Consider the following 22,014-nt stretch of genomic DNA (forward strand, 5'->3'; position numbering starts at 1 on the left):
CGGGTTATTTGTGTATTGTTCCAGTCATGGTATTATGACTTTTTGTTCTTCATTGTTTAAAATTGGTATCATTGGATTTAAATCAGTTACTAGGGAATGCATTTTCTGATAGGCTGCAAACAGTAAGTGTCGGCATGCTTCATCAAAGGAAAGCTTGCTTTTGACTTTGAGCTATTCAAATTTAATTTGCCAATTCTTCTTTCAACAAACTGGCCATGTCCGGTTGAGGCAGGATGACACAAAAAGAAAAACAAAAATTTCTCTCTTTAGCTTTAGTAATGTATACAGAAGGGGGGTTACTAGCCCCTTGCTCCCGGCATTTTAGTCGCCTCTTATGACACACATGGCTACGGAGGAAGAATTCTGTTCTACTTCCCCATAGAGATCTGAGGCTGAGTGGTTACAGTGTTGGTGCTGTTATTATTATAATCATAACTAGTTAGTGCTGCTAGATGAATGAACCATGTTGTATAACTTCTAGGTAGTGTATCTGTTTGCTGCTATGGGAATAGCTGCATTATCAAGGCATTGGGATTTTATTTTTATTTTTTTTTAATCAGGGAGAAATGCTAAACCTGTAGAAGCTGTATAGTGCTGGGGAACAAGAAGCATTCAAGTTCAGTCCAAGGAACAGGACAAGAACTACAATTCCTTAATGCAAAAGCCCCTTTCCCTTCAGGGGAAGATGTTAGGAAACTTGCCTGTCTGTCTCCCTTATTCATCTCGCCTGTTCATCCTCGTTACTTAGTTCCACATTATTATTATTATTATTATAATCAAGGGGGAAGTGCTAAACCCGGAGGATTATACAGCGCCTGGGGGGGGGGGGATGTGGAAGGCATTCAGGCTTAATTTGGGGAACTGGAGCACAGATCCAATTCCCTAAATCAAGAGCCCCTCACCAACATCAAGGAACCTTCCTTGAGGGGTCTTATTTCCACAAAAGAATCCACTTTATTTTACATTTCTATCCAAATAGTATCACTCCCATTTTCCCAAGATGCTGAGACAGTGTGTTTGTTGACCAGGAAACAGGAATGTCTCTTGATTATTATTATGTTCATGGGAGAGCTCTAAACCTGTAGGAGGTGTGCAGCACCTGAAGAATCAGATTTCATGGTTGTCTCCTGATATGATATATTAGTAGTTACATTTAAATGCATCACATCGTACCTGTTAAAATATTTATGTTAGAAAACAGCAACATAATTTTATCTAGAGTATTTGCTCTGTGTATTTTGGGACGCGTGGTAAGGAAAATTCTTTATCAGACTCAAAACTCAAACCTCTTTTATTTTTTTAATTAAATGAACAATGTGTCAGGAATATATTAATACATGTACACGTACATGTATTAGTTAACATGAAGTTTGTCATAAGATTTATTACACAGCATTGGAGATTTATCCAACTAAATGAATGTATGTATTGTATTTATTTCTTTTTTTTTTTACCACAACGACCATTTCTCAGCAAGGCAGGGTAAGTAAGTTTATTTAGGCACAAGTACATATAAGTACAATTATCATACATAGTGTAAATTACCCAGGATAACCCCCAAAAAAGTTAGACAAAGTGTCTTATTACCACTGGGGTCCTTCTAACCTAAAGAAGGAAACACATTGTCCATTGTTCTTTCATGAGCTGTCTTGACATTTTGCTGTGCTTTCTAAATTATACTTGTAATAATTACGAGTTTTGAGCTTCACTGTTGAGTGATAGAAAATGAAAGTAGATTATTTTAAATCAGTTACAGTTATTACAAATAAATGACAATTAACAAACTTTGCCATTTCTGTAGGCAGCAACTCATTGCACAGAGCCAGGAGCAAAGATTTGATCCCAGTAACCACAAATAGGTAAGTACATTTAGTATACAGTAAACCCTGAATATAATGAACTGCTGAAATACAGTAACAGAAAAAAAAATCAGCTGAATAAGTTGTACTTTAATTAATTTATTTTCAATGTTAATTGAAGTACATCTATAAATTGTGTATATTACTAAAGTATACAGTACAGCACTATAGTGCTGTACTGTATACTTAATATAGTGTAGTATAGTGTATACTGTATACTATACTGTTCTGTAATCTACACGTTTTATATTAAACTGGAGATCACTTTGTGGTGAAGACAGCATGTTAATATTATGCTCCTGGTAACAAGAAATGTGATTCAATAGACTATAAAGTTTCTCAGTAGCCCACATGTATACAGCAAAGCTTGTGATGACTTTAGGTTGTTAGCTCAATATTTTTGTTTTACTGCATAGGCAGCTTCCCACCAAAATAAAGTGACCCAGAGAAAGGAACATATTCACCATCATTCATTCAATAGCTGTCTTGCCAGAAGTGACAGAACATCACATTCAAATGGCCCATCAGATGGCAACATCCCCATCCATCCTTCTGAGCACAGGCACTGTACTTCCCACTTCCACAGCTCAAGTCATCAGCAAGCACACGATTGGAAGGACAATACTATAAAATAAACACAATCCGTATGGCCTTCATATCTAACTCTTAACAGCAGTGTCTGTAATATATTACCTGCCTAGCATGGATCAGTAAGCCTGCTGCAGTGCTCCTGCTTTCTTATGTTCTTAACAGGTCCTCAAATTATGATTAGTGGTCCTCGTGTTTCCAGTGAGTTATTGTACAGAAAATAATAGTACAAAAGATGGTTATGTTTCATACAGATTTGTACTACAACCCAGTATTGTAAATCTTTAATTGGTACCAAAGTGCCTTATAATTTCATGTGTTTGCTAATTGAAGACTTTACGTATTATCTAGGAGTTCAGTGTAATATCACAGTTTCAGCAGAATACATTATGGGAGTCTTTGAAAGTCTGCTAGCAATACACTTGGAAGCTTATTAAATAATAAGTTTATATATTCACTATCAATTATTTGCTAGAGGAATACAAGTTATATTACAAATTATGTACATTCCATATTTCATTAACAACCCAGAACATACTATTGCAGTAAGAAAGGTTAAAGTGTAATGTTACTAGCATCCAGATCATCTTGCTCCAGATGATGTTGAAATGTGGATCAGAGCTCCGCATCCTCATCAAGGAGAGGAGAATTGGATCTTTGTACTAGTCTGATCCGTTCTCCTTCACATACTGCCTCCAGGCCAAGATCCTGCAATCCTGGATTTTCTGCAACGCCCTCTAATTTTAAACCTTTAACCAAGAGCTGATTCTCTAGATTACCCTCCAGAAGATTACGTACAGCAAAGATTGAAACCTCCTTTATTAATGGATTCCTTGCATCAAACTGCGAACTTTCCAACAATAGAAGTATACCACCAATCTCTCGGACCTAAAAATATACAAATACGTACTGTAAAGCATATATGTATGAATTAGATTATATATATCATACAGTTAATAAATGATTTTTAAAGTTTAATATGTTGCTTACATCATGGTGTAAATTTTGCTGACAAAAACAAGACTTAATTTGGATTATAAATCCTGGAGGGTTAATTGCCCAGAATAACCCAGAAGTGTGATTTATTTCCACTAGGGTCCTCTCATGGTCTTCCAGCAACATATAGACAAAGACAAAGATTTATTTCAGCATGATATAATGTTTGTACAGAGATGGGTGACATTTGGTTGTGCATACAGAAAGCCCATACGAAGTGATGCAGAGCATTTCTGGCACAATAGTTGACTAACTACTAGGTAATTATTTATTGCTAGGAAAGAAGGTTAGCAGATGTTAGGAGATTTGCCCATATGTTTCACCCTGCTCATGAGTAAGTGCAGTCTCTTCATACAATCTTACCTGATCTTGATTATCTTTGTGCCTGTATACCAGGCTGGCAATGAGTCTGATGAGGTCACACTTGAAGCCAAAAGCTGGATGATTTTCAGCATTTGCCATCTGTTGCTCATCACTGAGATCAGAGAACCTGTTCAGAGGCGTGAATGCATTTCCTCCCATCTTTCCAATGTCGGTTATACACTGTAACAAATCTGAAGGGAAAAAAAATTACCACATCAACCACTTCCCATCAAGAAGGAAATACATTCACCATCACTGTCTCAACACAGGAGATGTCTTGCCAGAAGTATGCAGATTTTTTTTTTTTTTTTTTCAACAAGTCGGCCATCTCCCACCGAGGCAGGGTGACCCAAAAAAGAAAGAAAATCCCCAAAAAGAAAATGCTTTCATCATCATTCAACACTTTTACCACACTCACACACAATCACTGTTTTTGCAGAGGTGCTCAGAATACAACAGTTTAGAAGCATATACATATAAAGATACACAACATATCCCTCCAAACTGCCAATATCCCAAACCACTCCTTTAAAGTGCAGGCATTGTACTTCCCATTTCCAGGACTCAAGTCTGACTATATGAAAATAAGTATGCAGATATCACATTAGAAATGACCCCTCTTAACTATGCATCCTTGCTGCATATAAAAATATTAAAGTAAATCACTAATTCTCTAGTATAATTGGTTATTTAGCTTTCAGCATTATCTGGTGGTCCTGCTCATTTGGAAAAAGGAATGTGAAAAGCAAAGAGACTATAAAAGAAACACGATCATCAGGTGTTATTGAAAATATGTACACCTTCTGCCCTGAAGAGTCTGAATAATCAGTGATCCACTATATGTCTGATATGAAAAATGAAGCCCTTTGCAACTGAATTTATCATTTTTTATTAATTTTATTAATATTATTTTTTCCTAGGTAGTAGGTTGGTAGACAGCAACCGCCCAGGGAGGTACTACCTTCCTGCCAAGTGAGTGTAAAACTGAAGCCTGTAATTGTTTTACATGATGGTAGGATTGCTGGTGTCTTTTTTTTTTGTCTCATACACATGCAAGATTTCAGGTACGTCTTGCTACTTCTTACCTGGAGTTTACCTGGAGAGAGTTCTGGGGGTCAACGCCCCTGCGGCCCTGTCTGTGACCAGGTCTCCTGGTGGATCAGAGCCTGATCAACCAGGCTGTTACTGCTGGCTGCACGCAAACCAACGTATGAGCCACAGCCCGGCTGGTCAGGTACCGACTTTAGGTGCTTGTCCAGTGCCAGCTTGAAGACTGCCAGGGGTCTATTGGTAATCCCCCTTATGTATGCTGGGAGGCAGTTGAACAGTCTCGAGCCCCTGACACTTATTGTATGGTCTCTTAACGTGCTAGTGACACCCCTGCTTTTCATTGGGGGGATGTTGCATCGTCTGCCAAGTCTTTTGCTTTTGTCGAGAGTGATTTTCGTGTGCAAGTTCGGTACTAGTCCCTCAAGGATTTTCCAGGTGTATATAATCATGTATCTCTCCCGCCTGCATTCCAGGGAATACAGGTTCAGGAACTTCAAGCGCTCCCAGTAATTGAGGTCTTTTATCTCCGTTATGCGCGCCGTGAAGGTTCTGTGTACATTTTCTAGGTCAGCAATTTCACCTGCCTTGAAAGGTGCTGTTAGTGTACAGCAATATTCCAGCCTAGATAGAACAAGTGACCTGAAGAGTGTCATCATAGGCTTGGCATCCCTAGTTTTGAAGGTTCTCATTCTACTTACACTTAGATCACACTACACATACATGTACAAGCATATATATAGACACCCCTTTGGGTTTTCTTCTATTTTCTTTCTAGTTCTTGTTCTTGTTTATTTCCTCTTACCTCCATGGGAAAGTGGAACAGAATTCTTCCTCCGTAAGCCATGCGTGTTGTAAGAGGCGACAAAAATGCCAGGACCAAGGGGCTAGTAACCCCTTCTCCTGTATATATTACTAAATGTAAAAGGAGAAACTTTCGTTTTTCCTTTTGGGCCACCCTGCCTCGGTGGGATACAGCCGGTGTGTTGAAAGAAAGAAAGAATATTATTTTTTATTATTTTATATTTCTACCCAGGAGAAACAGAGAAACAACAACAACAAATTTAAGAACAAAAAAGTTCATTGCTGATTTAAGATGTATAGCTTAAAGTATGTTTTAAAAATAATGTTCATTATACGTATTTTTGTCTCCGATAGTAGTATATACTGCATATACGTAATTATATAAAAGTAAAATATATGGCCTTGAAAGAGATCTTGTTCTGGGAGTTGTTTGAATATATTCAGTGTAATACAGATAAAGAAAAAATGATTGTAGAGATTATGAAGGAAAGAATATTAAGTGCATTGTCATTAAATAGAACAGTGTTAGTTTATACTTTAATATGGTTTAAGCTAGTTTCAGCAGTGTAATGTAGCATAGGTATCCCTGGCTTTATGCAGTAGATGTGTTTATGTCCCATGGCAGGTATACTAAGCTCAATCACGCCATCACTACTTAATTTCACGTTGTAAGAATGTATATCAAACATGTGGGATTACCTGTATAAATGGGATATTGCAAATTTACATAAAACAAGGGAAACTTGTATAGCCAAGTCAACACTTTGTTTGTTAATGCAATTCTATGACCCTGCAAAATCAGAGGATAACTGGGTCTAATCAGAGACTGGATGGATGAGATTTGGGCATGGGAAATCCATTGAGCTTATTTTCAACAAAATCATATACATATGTACGTACTACAGTAGTATTTAGTTTTCAATTTAAGGGTCATGTACCAAGTCAAAATTAGGCACTATAAAAAATAATGGAAATTATTTTCAGGAGGCCCTTTATTAAAAAAGATGAATAACTGAAGCTCTCGAATATATTGGGAACTTGAAGGAATATCTGTTTTTATACTCGTGCATAAATATACAAGAAGCAGCTTCTATGTCAGTTATCTTGTGGCACTGAACTAAAACAACTCAAGTGTTCTGAGGATGATATAACCATAACCCTCAAAGCCAAAAAAAAAAAGAACATATGAATAAAGGAGCACTATAGCTGATCTCCTCACCCATTTACTCGTCTATTCTCAACCATGTACTGTACTTTATTTATCTAAGCTTTATTTAAAGCTACCTAATTTTTAAAGCATCCTTAATTGCTCTATGTATACTGAAACTCTTAAAGCTTATTATTATTATTATAATCATAAATAAGCACTAAACCCACAACCTTAAAGCTTATATATAATGAGCATGATATTACTAAATGTAAAAGATTAATTTGATAATATTCTTCTTTTTAGTCACCCGGCCTCGGTTAGGGATAGCCGGTATGTTGAATAAAAGAGCATCTTGCACTCACAAACTGTAGTGATGAGAAGACTCAAGTCTTGCTGAAGTAAATGTCTCCAAGCATCTGAAGCAGCTGCTGAACACACAAAGTTTGCAAGTCTCACTAGAACCTGCAAAGAGGTAACAAATTTGCAGTACTGTACCTACATTTGTAAGAAAAGTAACATTTTCACCTTAGTTTATTATTGTATGAAACATTAGTTAAACCTCGCTGTTCTTGAAAGTCAAGCACCACTATTTTGGAAAGTAAAAACACCAATAGTGTTCCTCCATTCTCAAGTTCTTATATGAACTTCTAGTATTATGGACAGAGATTTATACCTCAGAATAAGTTGAATAACTTATGATTTTATCACAGAAGAGGCTTTTGAGGGCTGAAGGAAATTATGGGGGGGGAGGAGCTGAAGGAAACTATGGGGGCTAAAGCCCTCCCCTTTGGGTGCCACCACTGGATATGATGATTCATTGCATTCTTACCCTCTCACAACATTCTCCACTCTTTTCCTCCCTCTCACGCTTTATTCTATTCCTTACAGTATCACAGTCACCGAAATGCAAAACATATAAATATGATTATGTATAGACATATCATCATGATAAGCTAGAATTCACTGTAAATATGGGATAAATGTCCGAGTCTTAACACTTTGAGTGCTGCTCTGTAATCAAAATACAGTTAGACAACACAGCAAGTGCTGCATGTGCATCACTGTCATTTCATCCTATTGATTCAGAACAAACTAAATGAAATATTTCTGTTGGAATAAGCAGCTATCCAGAATAAACATTTATAGGATACTGTAGTGGTATTTAACTGAATACAGTGGACCCCCGCCTTACGAAAGCATCGCGTTATGTTAAATCCGCCATACGAAGCATTTGAACGCAAAAATTTTGCCTCGCCTCATGATAAAAAACTCGCCTTATGTGATTCATCCAGGACGCATCCCACGTGTGGCCTCAGCGCCAGTGTTTACAAGCCAGCCAGTGCGGTCGCATCTACGCATACATTCGGCACATTTCACATTATCCCTGTGTTTTTAGTGCTTGTAACTGCAAAATAAGTTACCATGGACCCCAAGAAAGCTTCTAGTGCCATCCCTGTGGTAAAAAGGGCGAGAATTAGTGTGGAATTGAAAAAAGAGATTAAGGAAATGTGTGAAAAGTGGGTTGAACTGCAAACCTTTACAGATGAAAATCACCCTGACACAGCTACTGCAAGCTGTGTTGGCAACCTGTACAATGACAATGTTATGGCCCATTTAGGAAAGTCTTAAAGGAGTGGGAGGTACAGAGCTCTGTGGACAGATTTGTTGTGTGACAGAGGTTCAGTGACTCTCAAGCTGGTCCTAGTGGCATTAAAAGAAGAAGGGAAGTAACCCCAGAAAAGGACTTGCTACCTCAAGTCCTAATGGAAGGGGATTCCCCTTCTAAACAATAACTTCTACACTCTCCCCTCCTCCCATCCCATCAATCATCACCAGGTAAGTGTCATGTATTCTATTCTTAGTAGAGTAGTAATTGTGCATGTCTTCTTCAGTTTGTGTGTATTAAAAATAATATTTCATGTGGTAAAATTTTTTTTGTTCGTTTTCATCAGGAATGGATTAATTTTTTTCATTTTCATCAGGAATGGATTAATTTGATTTCCATTATTTCTTATGGGGAAAATTAATTTGGCTAACGACAATTTCGGCTTACGATGAGCTCTCATGAACGGATGAATATTATAAGGCGGGGGTCCACTGTACTATATTTCTATATTCATAAAATATATTCAATATTTGACTGTTTATTCTAATATTTTAGGAGCTATAACAGTAAATAGCTACAGCTTATATGGTTTAAACATCAAATTAAAACAATACATACTATTGTATAAGAGAGCAAATGAGGATGTCATTGTTCACTTCTTGTATACTGTACAGTATATATTTTTAAAAAATTACCTGAGAATCATCTAGTGGAAGCTGGCCTGCATGTGTGCATAAAATTTTATCTGCTTCACTCTGAAAATATATAACTTCTTTATAATTCAGTGCTGTAATACACTATATTGTACCAATTAACAGCCTGAGCTGCATTTGAAAAATAGGGCAAATACTGTAATAGTCTTTGTTGGTGTGACATACTCGTGTTGCCAAGGAAGTTCACACAACACACTGATAAATGTGTGGAAATGATCAGTCTGTACACTCACATCCTGTCTCAGACGTTAGAGTTTCAACTAAACAGAAGATGAAGTCAACTGTTTGGATAAGTCTGGTAATACAATAACTGTATGTTCCAAGGAATGCCCCTTGTATGCAAAGCATATTGGGCATACTAGAATTAATTAAAAAAAAAAATTTGACATTAGTATTAATATGCATCACATAAAATATTCTGTAGTTTACAGTTCACCAGGGGTTTCAGTGGCTTACACTGGGAGTTAAATAATAATTAGGCTAACAATGCAAGATATCATTTTCATAGAAGTTACTTAGATTTTATTATTAAATAGTATTTGTCGCCTCGGTGGGAGACGGCCGACTTTTTTAAAAAAAAAAAAAAAAAAAAAAAAGTTTGTTTGATGATATCTGACTATATTGTGAATTTATTTAGAGATAAAGAGTGTTTAAACTTTTAAGGTAGGTTATTCCAAACTATTGGTGTCTGTAAATTAAGTGTGTTTACACAGGTAAATTCATACATGTGGAATATCTGGTGTTATGGCTGAGTGCTCTATTGTAACCACCAAGAATGAAAGAACATAAATAACCCACACATAGGAAAGAGAAGCTTATGACGATGTTTCGGTCTGGCTTGGATGATTGACAAGTAACGGTTTTCTGCCCTTTTGTGCTTTAAGAATGAAAGTGTTAGCTATTACAAGTAACAAAAATCCTTTAGTCTTCTTCCTTACCTTGAAGATGTTGACTAGAAAAGTGACTGTAGAGACTGGCAATGATTCACATCTTGAATGTATTGGGTCTATCAGTAAAGCCACCAACACATCCAGGCACAGTAGCCGATGTTTTGCTGAGAGAATTGGCCAAGAGACTTTCACTGTATCCTTGCTGGACAGAAGTAGCTCCAGACAGAATAGAACAAAGCAGGAGTACTGACTCTCATTTACATACAGAGACAGTAGCTTGTCTATGATGACATCAACTTCTCTGCTTCTGTTTCAAGTACATACAGTTGTAATTATTATTTTCATAAAAAAAAAAAAGAACACTAAATCCATGTGGCAGAACTTTGAAAGGTGGGTACTGGATATATAAGACAAATCAAATAGTATTGATAGGAATGTAGCTTCAAGCTCTTGTGGCCTTACATAAAATGCAGCAGAAACAAAAATGAAAATATATATTTTTTAAGCTGATTCCAAAAAGCTATGCAGAAAGAATCAATATAATGATTTTAAGATTACATAACAGTTAAAAGAGAATGAAGACACTAATGAGACTGAATAACAAGCAGCAGAGATAATAAATGATGAGGAAAAGATGAATTTGAAAGTACTGTATGTGTACAGGTTGTCAGCAAAGGGAATTCTGCATGTTTAGATTTTTTTTTTAATATGTTGGCTATTTTTTTTTAATACATGTCAGTTAATTTTTTTTTTACTAATGTAGGGTAACCCAAAGAAAGAAATTTATTCATTGCTCAGTCTTTAGCTATCTTTCCAAAAGTGCACAGATATCATTATTCAAACTGCTCCAAATTGTTTCACTGTAACACATTCTTGAAAACATGTGCACTTCTTCCCAGCTCTAGACCTCAAGTCCAGCTAACAGGTTTCCCTGAATTTCTTAATTGATGTTACTTTGTTCATATTTCATATACGTATAGACAGTAATAATTATTGAGATCAAATAAGAGTGAGAATTTGAAGAACAAAATGAAAAGGATGATGAAAAGTAAAAAAAGAAGAGTAATGATGTAAAGACACTCATATAAAAGCTATTTGTGTACTGAGCAAAATAACAGTCATACTTGCACAGCTCTTCTCTCAGGCTTAGCTCTAGAAGACAGTTATGAAGTATCATAGAAGCCATCTGGGACACCTGCCAATCAGGATATCCAAGCAGATCCCTTGAAAGATTAAATTATCTTTGCTTAACAATTAGTTAATGAGACAAATAGCAGTATATAGCAACAGCCTAAAACCAAATTGATTCATCGTATGATTGATACTATGGAGCTTGCTGATACAGCTAAGTATTTTTACTCTAGAACATATGTGACAGAAAATCCACTATTAACTAAGACAATAAAAAAGTCTCACTGCACCGCGTGGTTTTTCTACCATTGTTAAAGGTGGCCTTTCTATTAATAAATTTTTTATTATTACTATGAAATACAGGTGCTCCTCGACTTATGATAGTTCTGCTTATGATATTTTGACTTTACAATGGTGCAAAAGCAACTACAGTGGTCCCTCGATAATTGTCGGGCTCGATAGTCGTCCTTTTCAGAAATCGTCGCGTTATTTTTGTCCAAACATTGGCTTGCAAATGGTCGGTTGACTCGCTAATCGTCGTTCGTCCTGGACGCGTACTCACGGCTCTGAGCCGCCTCGGCCTCCCTTCCCAGCCAGTGTGCCATTGTTTACCAGTGAGCGACTGTTCCCTAACTTGTTCATACAAAATATTTCATAATATTCCATTCATTTTAGTGCTTGCAAGTGCTAAATAAGCTACCATGGCTCCAAAGAAAGCTCCTAGTGCCAAGCCTTTGGTAAAGAAGGTGAGAAATACGACTGAATTTAAGAAAAACATCATTGAACAATATGAAAGTGGCATATGTGTGGCCGAACTGGCCAGGATGTATAACAAACCCCATACAACCATGTTTTCCATTGTGGCAAAGAAAAAGGAAATCAAGGAAGCTGTTGTTGCTTGGAGAAAATTGTGGCCAGATTGTGTCCACAAGAGGGATTTTGAAGGGTTTGTGGCTGACCCTGATGAGCCTATGTCAGTTGTGAAATCTACTGTGGCATTGGGGAGTTCCATGGGGTTGGATGTGAGTTTGGAGGATGTGGAAGAGTTGGTGGAGGACCACAACGAAGAGCTAACCACTGAGGAGCTGCAAGAGCTTCAGCAGGAACAGCAACAGATTGCAGCTCAGAATCTTACTGCAGAAGAGGAGGAAGAGAGATGGAAGAAGGTGCCTTCTTCAGAAATTAAGGAGATTTTTGAAATGTGGGGTGGGATAGAAAGATTTATGGAGAAACATCATCCTGAGAAGGATGTTGCAAGCCACATCGGCAACTTGTACAGTGACAGTCTTGGCCCATTTTAGGGAAGTTTTAAAGAGATGCCAGAAACAGAGCTCTCTAGACACTTTTTTTGTAAGACAGGACTCCAGTGACTCTCAAGCTGGTCCTAGTGGCATTAAGAAACAGAGAAAAGAAGTATGTAACCCCAGAAAAGGACTTGGTACCTGAGGTGTTGATGGAAGGGGATTCCCCTTCCAAACAGTAACTAATCCAATCTCTCTCCTCCTTCAGTCTTCCATACACTAAGAAGAGCCATACACTAAGAAGAATCGCCAATAAAGGTAAGTGTTATGCTATTAATGTTTCATTCATCATGTCCCATTATATTGCTTAAGTACTACATCTATATTTTATGTAAAAAAAATTTTTTGTTTTAATACTTCTGGGTGTCAGGAACGGATTAATTGTATTTACATTATTTCTTATGGGGAAAATTGATTAGAAAATCGTCTATTTCGATAATCGTCGCACTTCAAGGAATGGATTAATGATGATAAACAAGGGACCACTGTACTTTGGAGATGAAACTTGAGTTTATTACCCAGCTTGAAGACAGCAAGTCCATAACTTATATTCATTTATTTACTTTCAAAATTCTGGTATCTAGTTACAGTAAATATTTGTTTATATACTTATTCAGTGATGGTAGTTATTGAGCATATACATATTTGTATTCGACTTACGATATTTTCGACTTACTATAGGTTTAACAGAACGTAACCCCATCATAAGTCAAGAAGCACCTCTAATGTTGTTTTCTATTTTTAAAATTGCAAGTTTTGTCAGAAAATGTTTTAAGGTCATACCGTAATAGTGGTAGCATACGTGGCCAAACTATTTTTCTGGTTGTGGAATTGGCAGCAACAATATTTCCCAAACAAGTAACACAAGCTGAGGCTAAAGTGGAATGTGCTTTCTTCCATTCACTGTATGAGTCTCTGCTATTCTCTATATCTTGTTCTGTTGCTTTTGCTGCCTCTGTTCTGTGATTCATGCTGCCATCTGTTATATTTCCATTATCTGGAGACTGCTCACCTTCTGTCTCTTCTCTAAATGTCCATTGAGTACAGGACATTATGGGATCCAGAAGATCAGTTGATTCAGCCACCTAAATAGAAATTATAAATAGTTAACAGTATCTGTCTCAACTACTTTGAATACCATAACTGAATAATACAATCTGAATTTATTCTTAAAATTTACTAATGGTATTTACAAACTATAAATACTGTTCCCCGAATTCAAAATAAGACTCGATGAGGTACACAAACACCTAATATTATAAATTTACCAAGAGTTGAGTCCTAGAACAGTGTGGGAATGTGTTTCTCAAGCAGCAGAGTGAAGAAGACACTGTAGCGAGGCTCTCAGTGGAGGGCTTAATCTGTGATTCTTGGTTCCATTTAGCCACCTCTCCTTTGATTATTCCACATATGTTCCACAATACAGATGCATCCAGCTTAAATCTGTTGACAGCCATGAAATATTTTTTAATCAAATTGTTTTAAGCTATTTATGAAAGGAAAATCATGACTTGCTACTTACGAATCAATAGAAATAGAACCATATTTTGTCATTTTTAGAAACATACTCTAGAAAATTAATTATGCAGTAACTACAACCCAAATTTTCCAGTACAGTATTTAATCAACATTAATTTTAATATTAAAATTTTAGTACAGTGTATAGCTTTTTCCAGGATAGAGGAGAACCATACTCTTTCTTCAGCACATACTGGGTTATTAAAATATTACATTACAGTATACTATATTTAAATAATATTGCACAAGTATATACTGTATAGCCTTACAGAAATAAAACTCTTCTGCATGAAGCTTTCAGCTCTACATAACAGTACTCTACAGTTAATTATTAGTACCTGTCAACACTCATCATTTGCTTCTGCAATACTTTTAGCTTTGTGGTACACTGAGCCAAGTTCCCATTTCCATGTAAAAGGACAGCGTCTTCCAATACACCCAAAACATCTTCACAGACTTCAGTCATGGTTCTGTCACCTTTGTAGTACAAAACAAGCAGAATAGAATTATTACAGTTCTGATTAAGTCAAATTATTTGGCAATATTGACTTACATTCCTGCATCAAATGTGAAACTTTAAAACAGTTGAAAGAAAACAAAAAGTATAAAAGATTCCCATCTAAAAAGATTTAATTTTATTTAAATAGATTAGGTTAGGTTATGCATTAGACAAGGTTTGGTTAGGTTTAATGTTAAATTAGTTAAATTAGAGTTCTCTTGGATAAATTAATACTAATCTCACCGGTTATTTGCAGTACCAGGACTCTATTTTTATTATTATTGATTTTGGTATGTTACTGATTGGTTTATATTCTGTTTGCCCAGCTTCAGTAGTTAATTAAGGTTAGGGTAGGTCAGGCTTGGGAAGAGAAGTTTGGAGTTACTCAACAAGTCAAAGAATTATTATTATCACACTGGCCGATTCCCACCAAGGCAGGGTGGCCCGAAAAAGAAAAAAATTCACCATCATTCACTCCATCACTGTCTTGCCAGAAGGGTGCTTTACACTACAGTTTTTAAACTGCAACATTAACACCCCTCCTTCAGAGTGCAGGCACTGTACTTCCCATCTCCAGGACTCAAGTCCGGCCTGCCGGTTTCCCTGAATCAGATTTGGCTGATACAGTACAATACTTCCACATAAATTTATTAAACACATCCAGCAGATATTTAAGAAAGTTTCTAAAACAGGTGGCATTCTTTTGCAGGATATGTTATGTAACACAACCAGCATTATTTACTCCATACTGCTCTGCTGTGTAGATCACTGGGGATCTACACAGCAAATCATCTAAAATGAATCATAATCCAATAAAAAGTGGCTATTTATTTTTTTTAAATCTCTTCAGGCTCGAACCAATGACACCCTAAGTGAGACATGAATTCCTTTCCCTGGCTATCTTACTGGCCAAGTTAAAAAATATTTCCATTTAATTAATCATTCATATTTTGTATCATTTTACTAGGATATTCACTTGAGAAGTGATTCCCATATGCCTGTGATCACAGGCAAGGGTATAGCCATTCAACTAGGTTGAACAGTTGTACATAAAATATGCTTCCAGACTACTCCCCACTTCTGCTATTCTAAAGATATAAATCTACTTAACCTGAGAAGGTATGAGTATGAGCATGAGGGGTGGGGGGGGGGGGTTGAAGAGGGTTGGAATAGTTTTAAAAATGCAGTATTAGAATGTGGGGTAGAAGTTTGTGGTTATAGGAGGGTGGGTGCAGGAGGAAAGAGGAGTGATTGGTGGAATGATGAAGTAAAGGGTGTGATAAAAGAGAAAAAGTTAGCTTATGAGAGGTTTTTACAAAGCAGAAATGTTATAGGAAGAGCAGAGTATATGGAGAGCAAAAGAAAGGTGAAGAGAGTGGTTAGGGAGTGCAAAAGGAGAGCAGATGATAGAGTTGGAAAGGCACTGTCAAGAAATTTTAATGAAAATAAGAAAAATTTGGAGTGAGTTAAACAAGTTAAGAAAGCCTAGGGAACGAATGGATTTGTCAATTAAAAACAGAGTAGGGGAGTTAGTAGATGGGGAGATGGAGGTATTGGGTAGATGGCAAGAATATTTTGAGGAACTTTTAAATGTCGACGAAGAAAGGGAGGCGGTAATTTCATGCACTGGCCAGGGAGGTATACCATCTTTTAGGACTGAAGAAGAGCAGGATGTGAGTGTGGGGGAGGTGCGTGAGGCATTACGCAGAATGAAAGGGGGTAAAGCAGCTGGAACTGACAAGTTGGACAAATATATGGTCGAGTAAATATATGGTCGAGTAGAGGACAGATTTGAGAAAGACCTCCCTATCATGGTTCACTAAGCCTACTGCAGTATTCCTCCATACTTCTACTATTTAGGATAACAGTGAAAAAAGTTTCCCGATACGAAGCTCACCTACATTGTAGAAGCCATTGTTCTGGTTGAAAATGTTGTTTTAATAATGGCATCATTATGTACAATATGTTAGGTAGGGCATATATGCAATGTACTTCAAAAACATGTCACATTAGTTGCACACATGTGTCCTTTTGTCTAACTGGTTGAAACTGTTGGATATGCTAATGAGTGACGACTCCAAGATCCTGCATCTCAAGGTGACTTTTTCCTTGGTAATGAATCATGCGACTTTTTAATTAACTAAATGGCTGTCAGAATTTTGGTGTAAAACACAGATGCTCTTCCTGTAGTCCATTATTATTATTACAATAAAAATACAGTAAGCCCACAGGGGTCATACAACACTGTCATGTAGTCCATTCTTGTGGCATATTGGTGTATTGTGTGTTTGACAACATTTTGCTAACACATTATACTGAATTTCTCTTTTTCCATTACAGTATTATCTTTTGCGATTATCTCCCAAAAGATTCATTTGCTCAAGAAATAACTATTTTTTCCAAGGTAATTGAGCGAGTTTATTTAGATACAGGTCCACATAAATACAATTATCGGTATAGGTTCTGTAGACTGGTTTAAGTCCTACCTTAGCAACAGGAGACAAATAGTCAAAATCAACAAAACAGAATCAGAACCCCTGCCGATAACATGTGGAGTTCCCCAAGGTAGTAAGTATTCTGGGTCCCTTATTATTCTTATGTTATGTCAATGATATGCCTATCAGTGTCAAGTGCAAACTCCTACTGTATGCAGATGACAGTGCTCTGTTAGTGTCAGGTAAAGACCCACAAGATATTGCTAATGTTTTAACACTGGAACTGGAGTCCTGCAGCAAATGGTTAGTAGACAATAAACTATCATTACACCTAGGGAAAACTGAAGCCATTCTCTTTGGCACGAAACATAAACTGAGAAGGGTAAATAATTTTAATGTTCAATGTAATGGGGAGCCCATCACTTTGGTTTCATCAGTAAAATATTTGGGAATCCCCTTTGACCCATGCATGTCAGGAGAATTGATAGGGAACAGTGTAGTAAAGAAAGCGAATGCCAGACTGAAGTTCCTGTATAGACAAGCACAGTGTCTACCTACTGAGGCTCGCAGGACCCTATGTCTAGCCCTTATACAATGCCATATGGATTACGCTTGCTCTTCTTGGTACTCTGCCTTGACAAAAAAACTGAAAGATAGACTGCAAATCACCCAGAACAAAATCGTAAGATTCATCCTGGGGCTGGGACAAAGAGAACATGTAGGCCAGGATGAATTACAGCAGTTGGATATGCTGAATGTTGAAGACAGAGTAAAACAACTGAAGCTAAATCATGTTTATAAAATTGCTCACAGACAATGTCCAGAATATCTTGCTGTCAATTTTGTCAAGGTTGGGAACTGCAGCAATCATAGTACTAGGGGTAGAGAGCACAACTTTGTAGTACCCACAGTCAGTGGCCAGGCTTCAAACACCTTTTATTGTACAGCAATAAAGGAATGGAACAGACTGCCCGCACATGTCAAAGCCAGTCATAGCATGAACCAGTTCAAGAAGAGTGCCAAAAGGTGTCTGATGAATGTAGCTACAGAAAGGGAGGGGAATGATTTTCTATTTTTTATCTAACATACGTGTAAATTTTACCTTATTCCTAGTAATGACCCTCGTATTGTAGATAGTCTTAATGACCTTCGTGTAGTAGATAGTCTTTTTAGTATGATAATAAGATGTTATCTTCATTGTAGAATAATAAGAAAATATTATAACCTTTATATTATAATAATAAGGTAAAAGGACACCAATGGAAATAAGTCACTCTGTCTGACTTTTTTGGGTTATCCCAGGTTCTCTACACACATGCTGCTATGTATGATAATTCTATGTAACTGTATTTGTGTATACCTGAATAAACTTACTTACTTACTAGGATAACCCCCTCCCTCCCCACCACCAAAAAAAATTGACGAAGTGACTTATTTCCATTGGGGTCCTTGGTACATATAGTGTACTTGTATTAAAAAAAATACCCCCTGAGTTCTGATAAGGACCAACATTCAGTATTAGCCGAAAAATGTAACACTTTGTACTACTGAAAATAAAATTTGTATTTGTACAAATTTTAATAATAGACAATGATGAAGAACCGCTGACAGATGTGATCAAGACTTTATTATTGTGAAAAAAAAGGACCACAGCAAAGTGAGTCGTAATTTGATTAATCACTCAGGGACCAGGTGTTATCATTATATTATCTTTCAAGCCTTGACCAATAAGCAAAAATAGAAAAAAAAAACAGTCCTAGAAAGCACTGTGCTTTACTCATCCAAAAAGTCATGCTAGAAAGACACCTACACCAGTACTAGAAACGAGCAGTGGACCGGCGTCCTGACACAGCAGTAAAATTTTGAGACTTCGTTCACATCTCAAAATTGTTGTTGTCGTATTTATAAATAAATAAATGCATACAGAAGCTCATTTTCCCTTGAAATTTGTAATATGTAATTAATTATGTGCTTTTTTTCGGTATAACAGTTTTAAAATATGCACTTATATTAGTTACTCAAAATACTTTGCATAATTAGTGGTATTCTATTGAGCATATTTTTGTCTTAATTCTTGGATTCTTACTGCATTACTTGTATTATTATTATTATTATTATTATTATTATTATTATTATTATTATTATTATTATTAATATTATTATTATTATTATTATTATTATTATTATTATTATTATTATTATTATTATTATTATTATTATTATTTATTAGAGACGTAACCAAAACTATTATCCAAAGGGCTAAGGAGGGGTTGTTGAGGTGGTTCGGACATGTAGATTATTATTATTATAATCAAGGGGGAAGCGCTAAACCCGGAGGATTATACAGCGCCTGGGGGGGGGGATGTGGAAGGCATTCAGGCTTAATTCGGGGAACTGGAGCACAGATCCAATTCCCTAAATCAAGAGCCCCTCACCAACATCAAGGAACCTTCCTTGAGGGGTCGGACATGTAGAGAGAATGGAACAAAACAAAATGACTTCGAGAGTGTATAAATCTGTAGTGGAGGGAAGGTGGGGTAGGGGTCGGCCTAGGAAGGGATGGAGGGAGTGGGTAAAAGAGGTTTTGTGTGCGAGGGGCTTGGACTTCCAGCAAGCGTGCATGAGCGTATTTGATAGGAGTGAATGGAGACAAATGGTTTTTAATACTTGACGTGCTGTTGGAGTGTAAGCAAAATGACATTTATGAAGGGATTCAGGGAAACCGGCAGGCCGGACTTGAGTCCTGGAGATGGGAAGTACAGTGTCTGCACTCTGAAGGACGGGTGTTAATGTTGCAGTTTTATAACTGTAGTGTAAAGCACACCTCTGGAAAGACAGTGCTGGAATGAATGATGAAAGATTTTCTTTTTCGGGCCACCCTGCCCCCTGCCTTGGTGGGAATCGGCCGAGGTGTTAATAAAAAATAATAATAATAATAATAATTATTATTTTTATTATTATTATTTATTAGAGACGTAACCAGGGGAGGGCAAGGGTAGAGGTATAACACTGATTGGTACCTGAGGTATAACACTGGTTGGTACCTGAGGTATAACACTGGTTGGTACCTGAGGTATAACACTGGTTGGTATCTGAGGTATAACACTGGTTGGTACCTGAGGTATAACACTGGTTGGTACCTGAGGTATAACACTGGTTGGTACCTGAGGTATAACACTGGTTGGTATCTGAGGTATAACACTGGTTGGTACCTGAGGTATAACACTGGTTGGTATCTGAGGTATAACACTGGTTGGTACCTGTAGTATACCACTGGTTAGTATCTGAGGTATAACACTGGTTGGTACCTGAAGTATACCACTGGTTAGTATCTGAGTTTATCTGGAGTTTACTGGTTGGTATCTGAGATATAACTCCGGCAGGCTATGATATGAAGAGCAAAAATTATGTTGACAGGGTATGGTATTATGTAGACACTATTTGAACCATGTTTCACCCTCAGGTGGTCAAAACGTGTCTTCTCTTCTGCCCTGCATTGCTGGTCTAGCTGTGATCAGGTTCAATTAAGGTGACTTATCTCCGTAAATCCCCGAGCCCGCAGCTTAGGGTGATTTTACTCGTAAATCTCACCACTGAGTCTATAAGCTCTTTCGACTTATCTTTTTAATAACATTTCTGGTGTTATCGGCTTCATGTGAGTCAGCTGTCTTAGTCACATGTTTATGGCGTTGTTCGGGTCACAAGCCAAGGACCCAGGCTCAATCCCGAGCGTGACGAGACAAATAAGCAAGTCTCCCTACACCTGCTGGTCATGACCACCTAGCGGTGAATAGGTACGTGTGCATATATACCGGGGTATGTACCTCTTTCGGCGGGTATACCCTCAGAGGAATCCCTCTGTATATTCTTGGAGATATGAATATGTCTGTTGGTGTATGTATCCTAAGACTTATGCCTCTCGGTGTATGTACCGAGACGTATACCTTTCTTTGTATATACCTCAAGACATACACCTCGAGGTAGGCACTCTGAGACATATGGCTTTGGGAGTATATACCTGGAGACATATACCTCTAGGTATATATTCCTTAAGACATACCTTTGGGTATATATGCTCTGAAGCATATACATTTGGGTATATATGCCCTGAAGCATATACATTTGGGTATATATGCCCTGAAGCATATACATTTGGGTATATATGCCCTGAAGCATATACATTTGGGTATATATGCCCTGAAGCATATACATTTGGGTATATATGCCCTGAAGCATATACATTTGGGTATATATGCCCTGAAGCATATACATTTGGGTATATATGCCCTGAAGCATATACATTTGGGTATATATGCCCTGAAGCATATACATTTGGGTATATATGCCTTGAAACATAATATCCTCTGTCGTATAGACCCTGAAGCTTACATCTCTCTGTGTATACCCTGCGAAATTCTTCGGTGTATGTACCCTAAGATATATATCTCCCTTGACCTTTGTTCCTTGGAACGAAAGCGAAAAATGGATATTATAATTTGCACCTGGAAAATCATGGAGGTACTGGTCCCAAATCTGCACACACAAATCGCTCCCCACGAAAGCAGGAGGCTGTGCAACAGCCTCCAGCATACATAAGAGGGATTACATACAGATGCCTAGTTATCTTCAAGTGGGAGCTGGACAGATACCTAAAGGCGGTATCTGATCAACCGGGCCGTGGTTTGTACGGTGGATTGCGGGTCGCCGGCAGTAATAGCGTTGCTAATCAAGTTCTGATCCACCACGAGGTCTGGTCATGGACCCGGCCGCGGGAGTGTTGACCCCCGAAACACCTCCCAGGTAGGTAAGCTCAGCAGACAGTGGAAAACACCCCATTGAAAGGTATGGAGGAAGGTGCACTGAATACACCAAGAGACAACACTATAAGGGGCCCAAGACTTCAACAGCCTCTCATTGTCTGTTTTCAAGAGGGGACTTGATGAATTCCTCAAGTCACTTCGTACGTGGACTGCGTTCGGCCAGCAGTAACAGTCTGGTTGATCAGGCCTTGATCCACCAGAAGGCCTGGTCCAGGTTTGGGCCGCAGGTGCGTTGACTCCTGAAAACATTCTTTAGGTAGGCTCTTCTCGATGCGTATAAGTAAGTTTATTCAG

The 22,014-nt window shown here is 37.5% G+C and overlaps 1 protein-coding gene across 5 annotated transcripts; it reads right to left on the bottom strand.

The window, feature by feature from the left end:
- Window positions 1–1,279: 1,279 nt before the first annotated feature.
- On the bottom strand, window positions 1,280–18,778 carry LOC128698049 (ataxin-10). Of its 5 annotated transcripts, none has more exons than XM_070097558.1 (10): window positions 18,711–18,778; window positions 14,305–14,443; window positions 13,717–13,891; window positions 13,232–13,533; window positions 11,141–11,239; window positions 10,065–10,323; window positions 9,109–9,168; window positions 7,170–7,269; window positions 3,807–3,997; window positions 1,280–3,335 (listed from the first exon to the last, which is right to left on the bottom strand). In XM_070097558.1, exons 2-10 carry the CDS (start codon window positions 14,430–14,432, stop codon window positions 3,063–3,065), a joined length of 1,587 nt encoding a protein of 528 aa, XP_069953659.1. In that variant the 5' UTR covers window positions 14,433–14,443; window positions 18,711–18,778; the 3' UTR covers window positions 1,280–3,062. The 5 variants fall into 5 exon arrangements, with proteins under 5 accessions (XP_069953659.1, XP_053646086.2, XP_069953658.1 ...); XM_053790111.2 differs by lacking the exon at window positions 18,711–18,778 and adding an exon at window positions 18,411–18,534; XM_070097557.1 differs by lacking the exon at window positions 18,711–18,778 and adding an exon at window positions 18,473–18,529.
- Between the last annotated feature and the right edge of the window lie 3,236 nt (window positions 18,779–22,014).

The sequence above is a fragment of the Cherax quadricarinatus genome, chromosome 58 (genome assembly GCF_038502225.1).
Source record: "Cherax quadricarinatus isolate ZL_2023a chromosome 58, ASM3850222v1, whole genome shotgun sequence".
In the NCBI taxonomy this organism is placed as follows: domain Eukaryota; kingdom Metazoa; phylum Arthropoda; class Malacostraca; order Decapoda; family Parastacidae; genus Cherax; species Cherax quadricarinatus.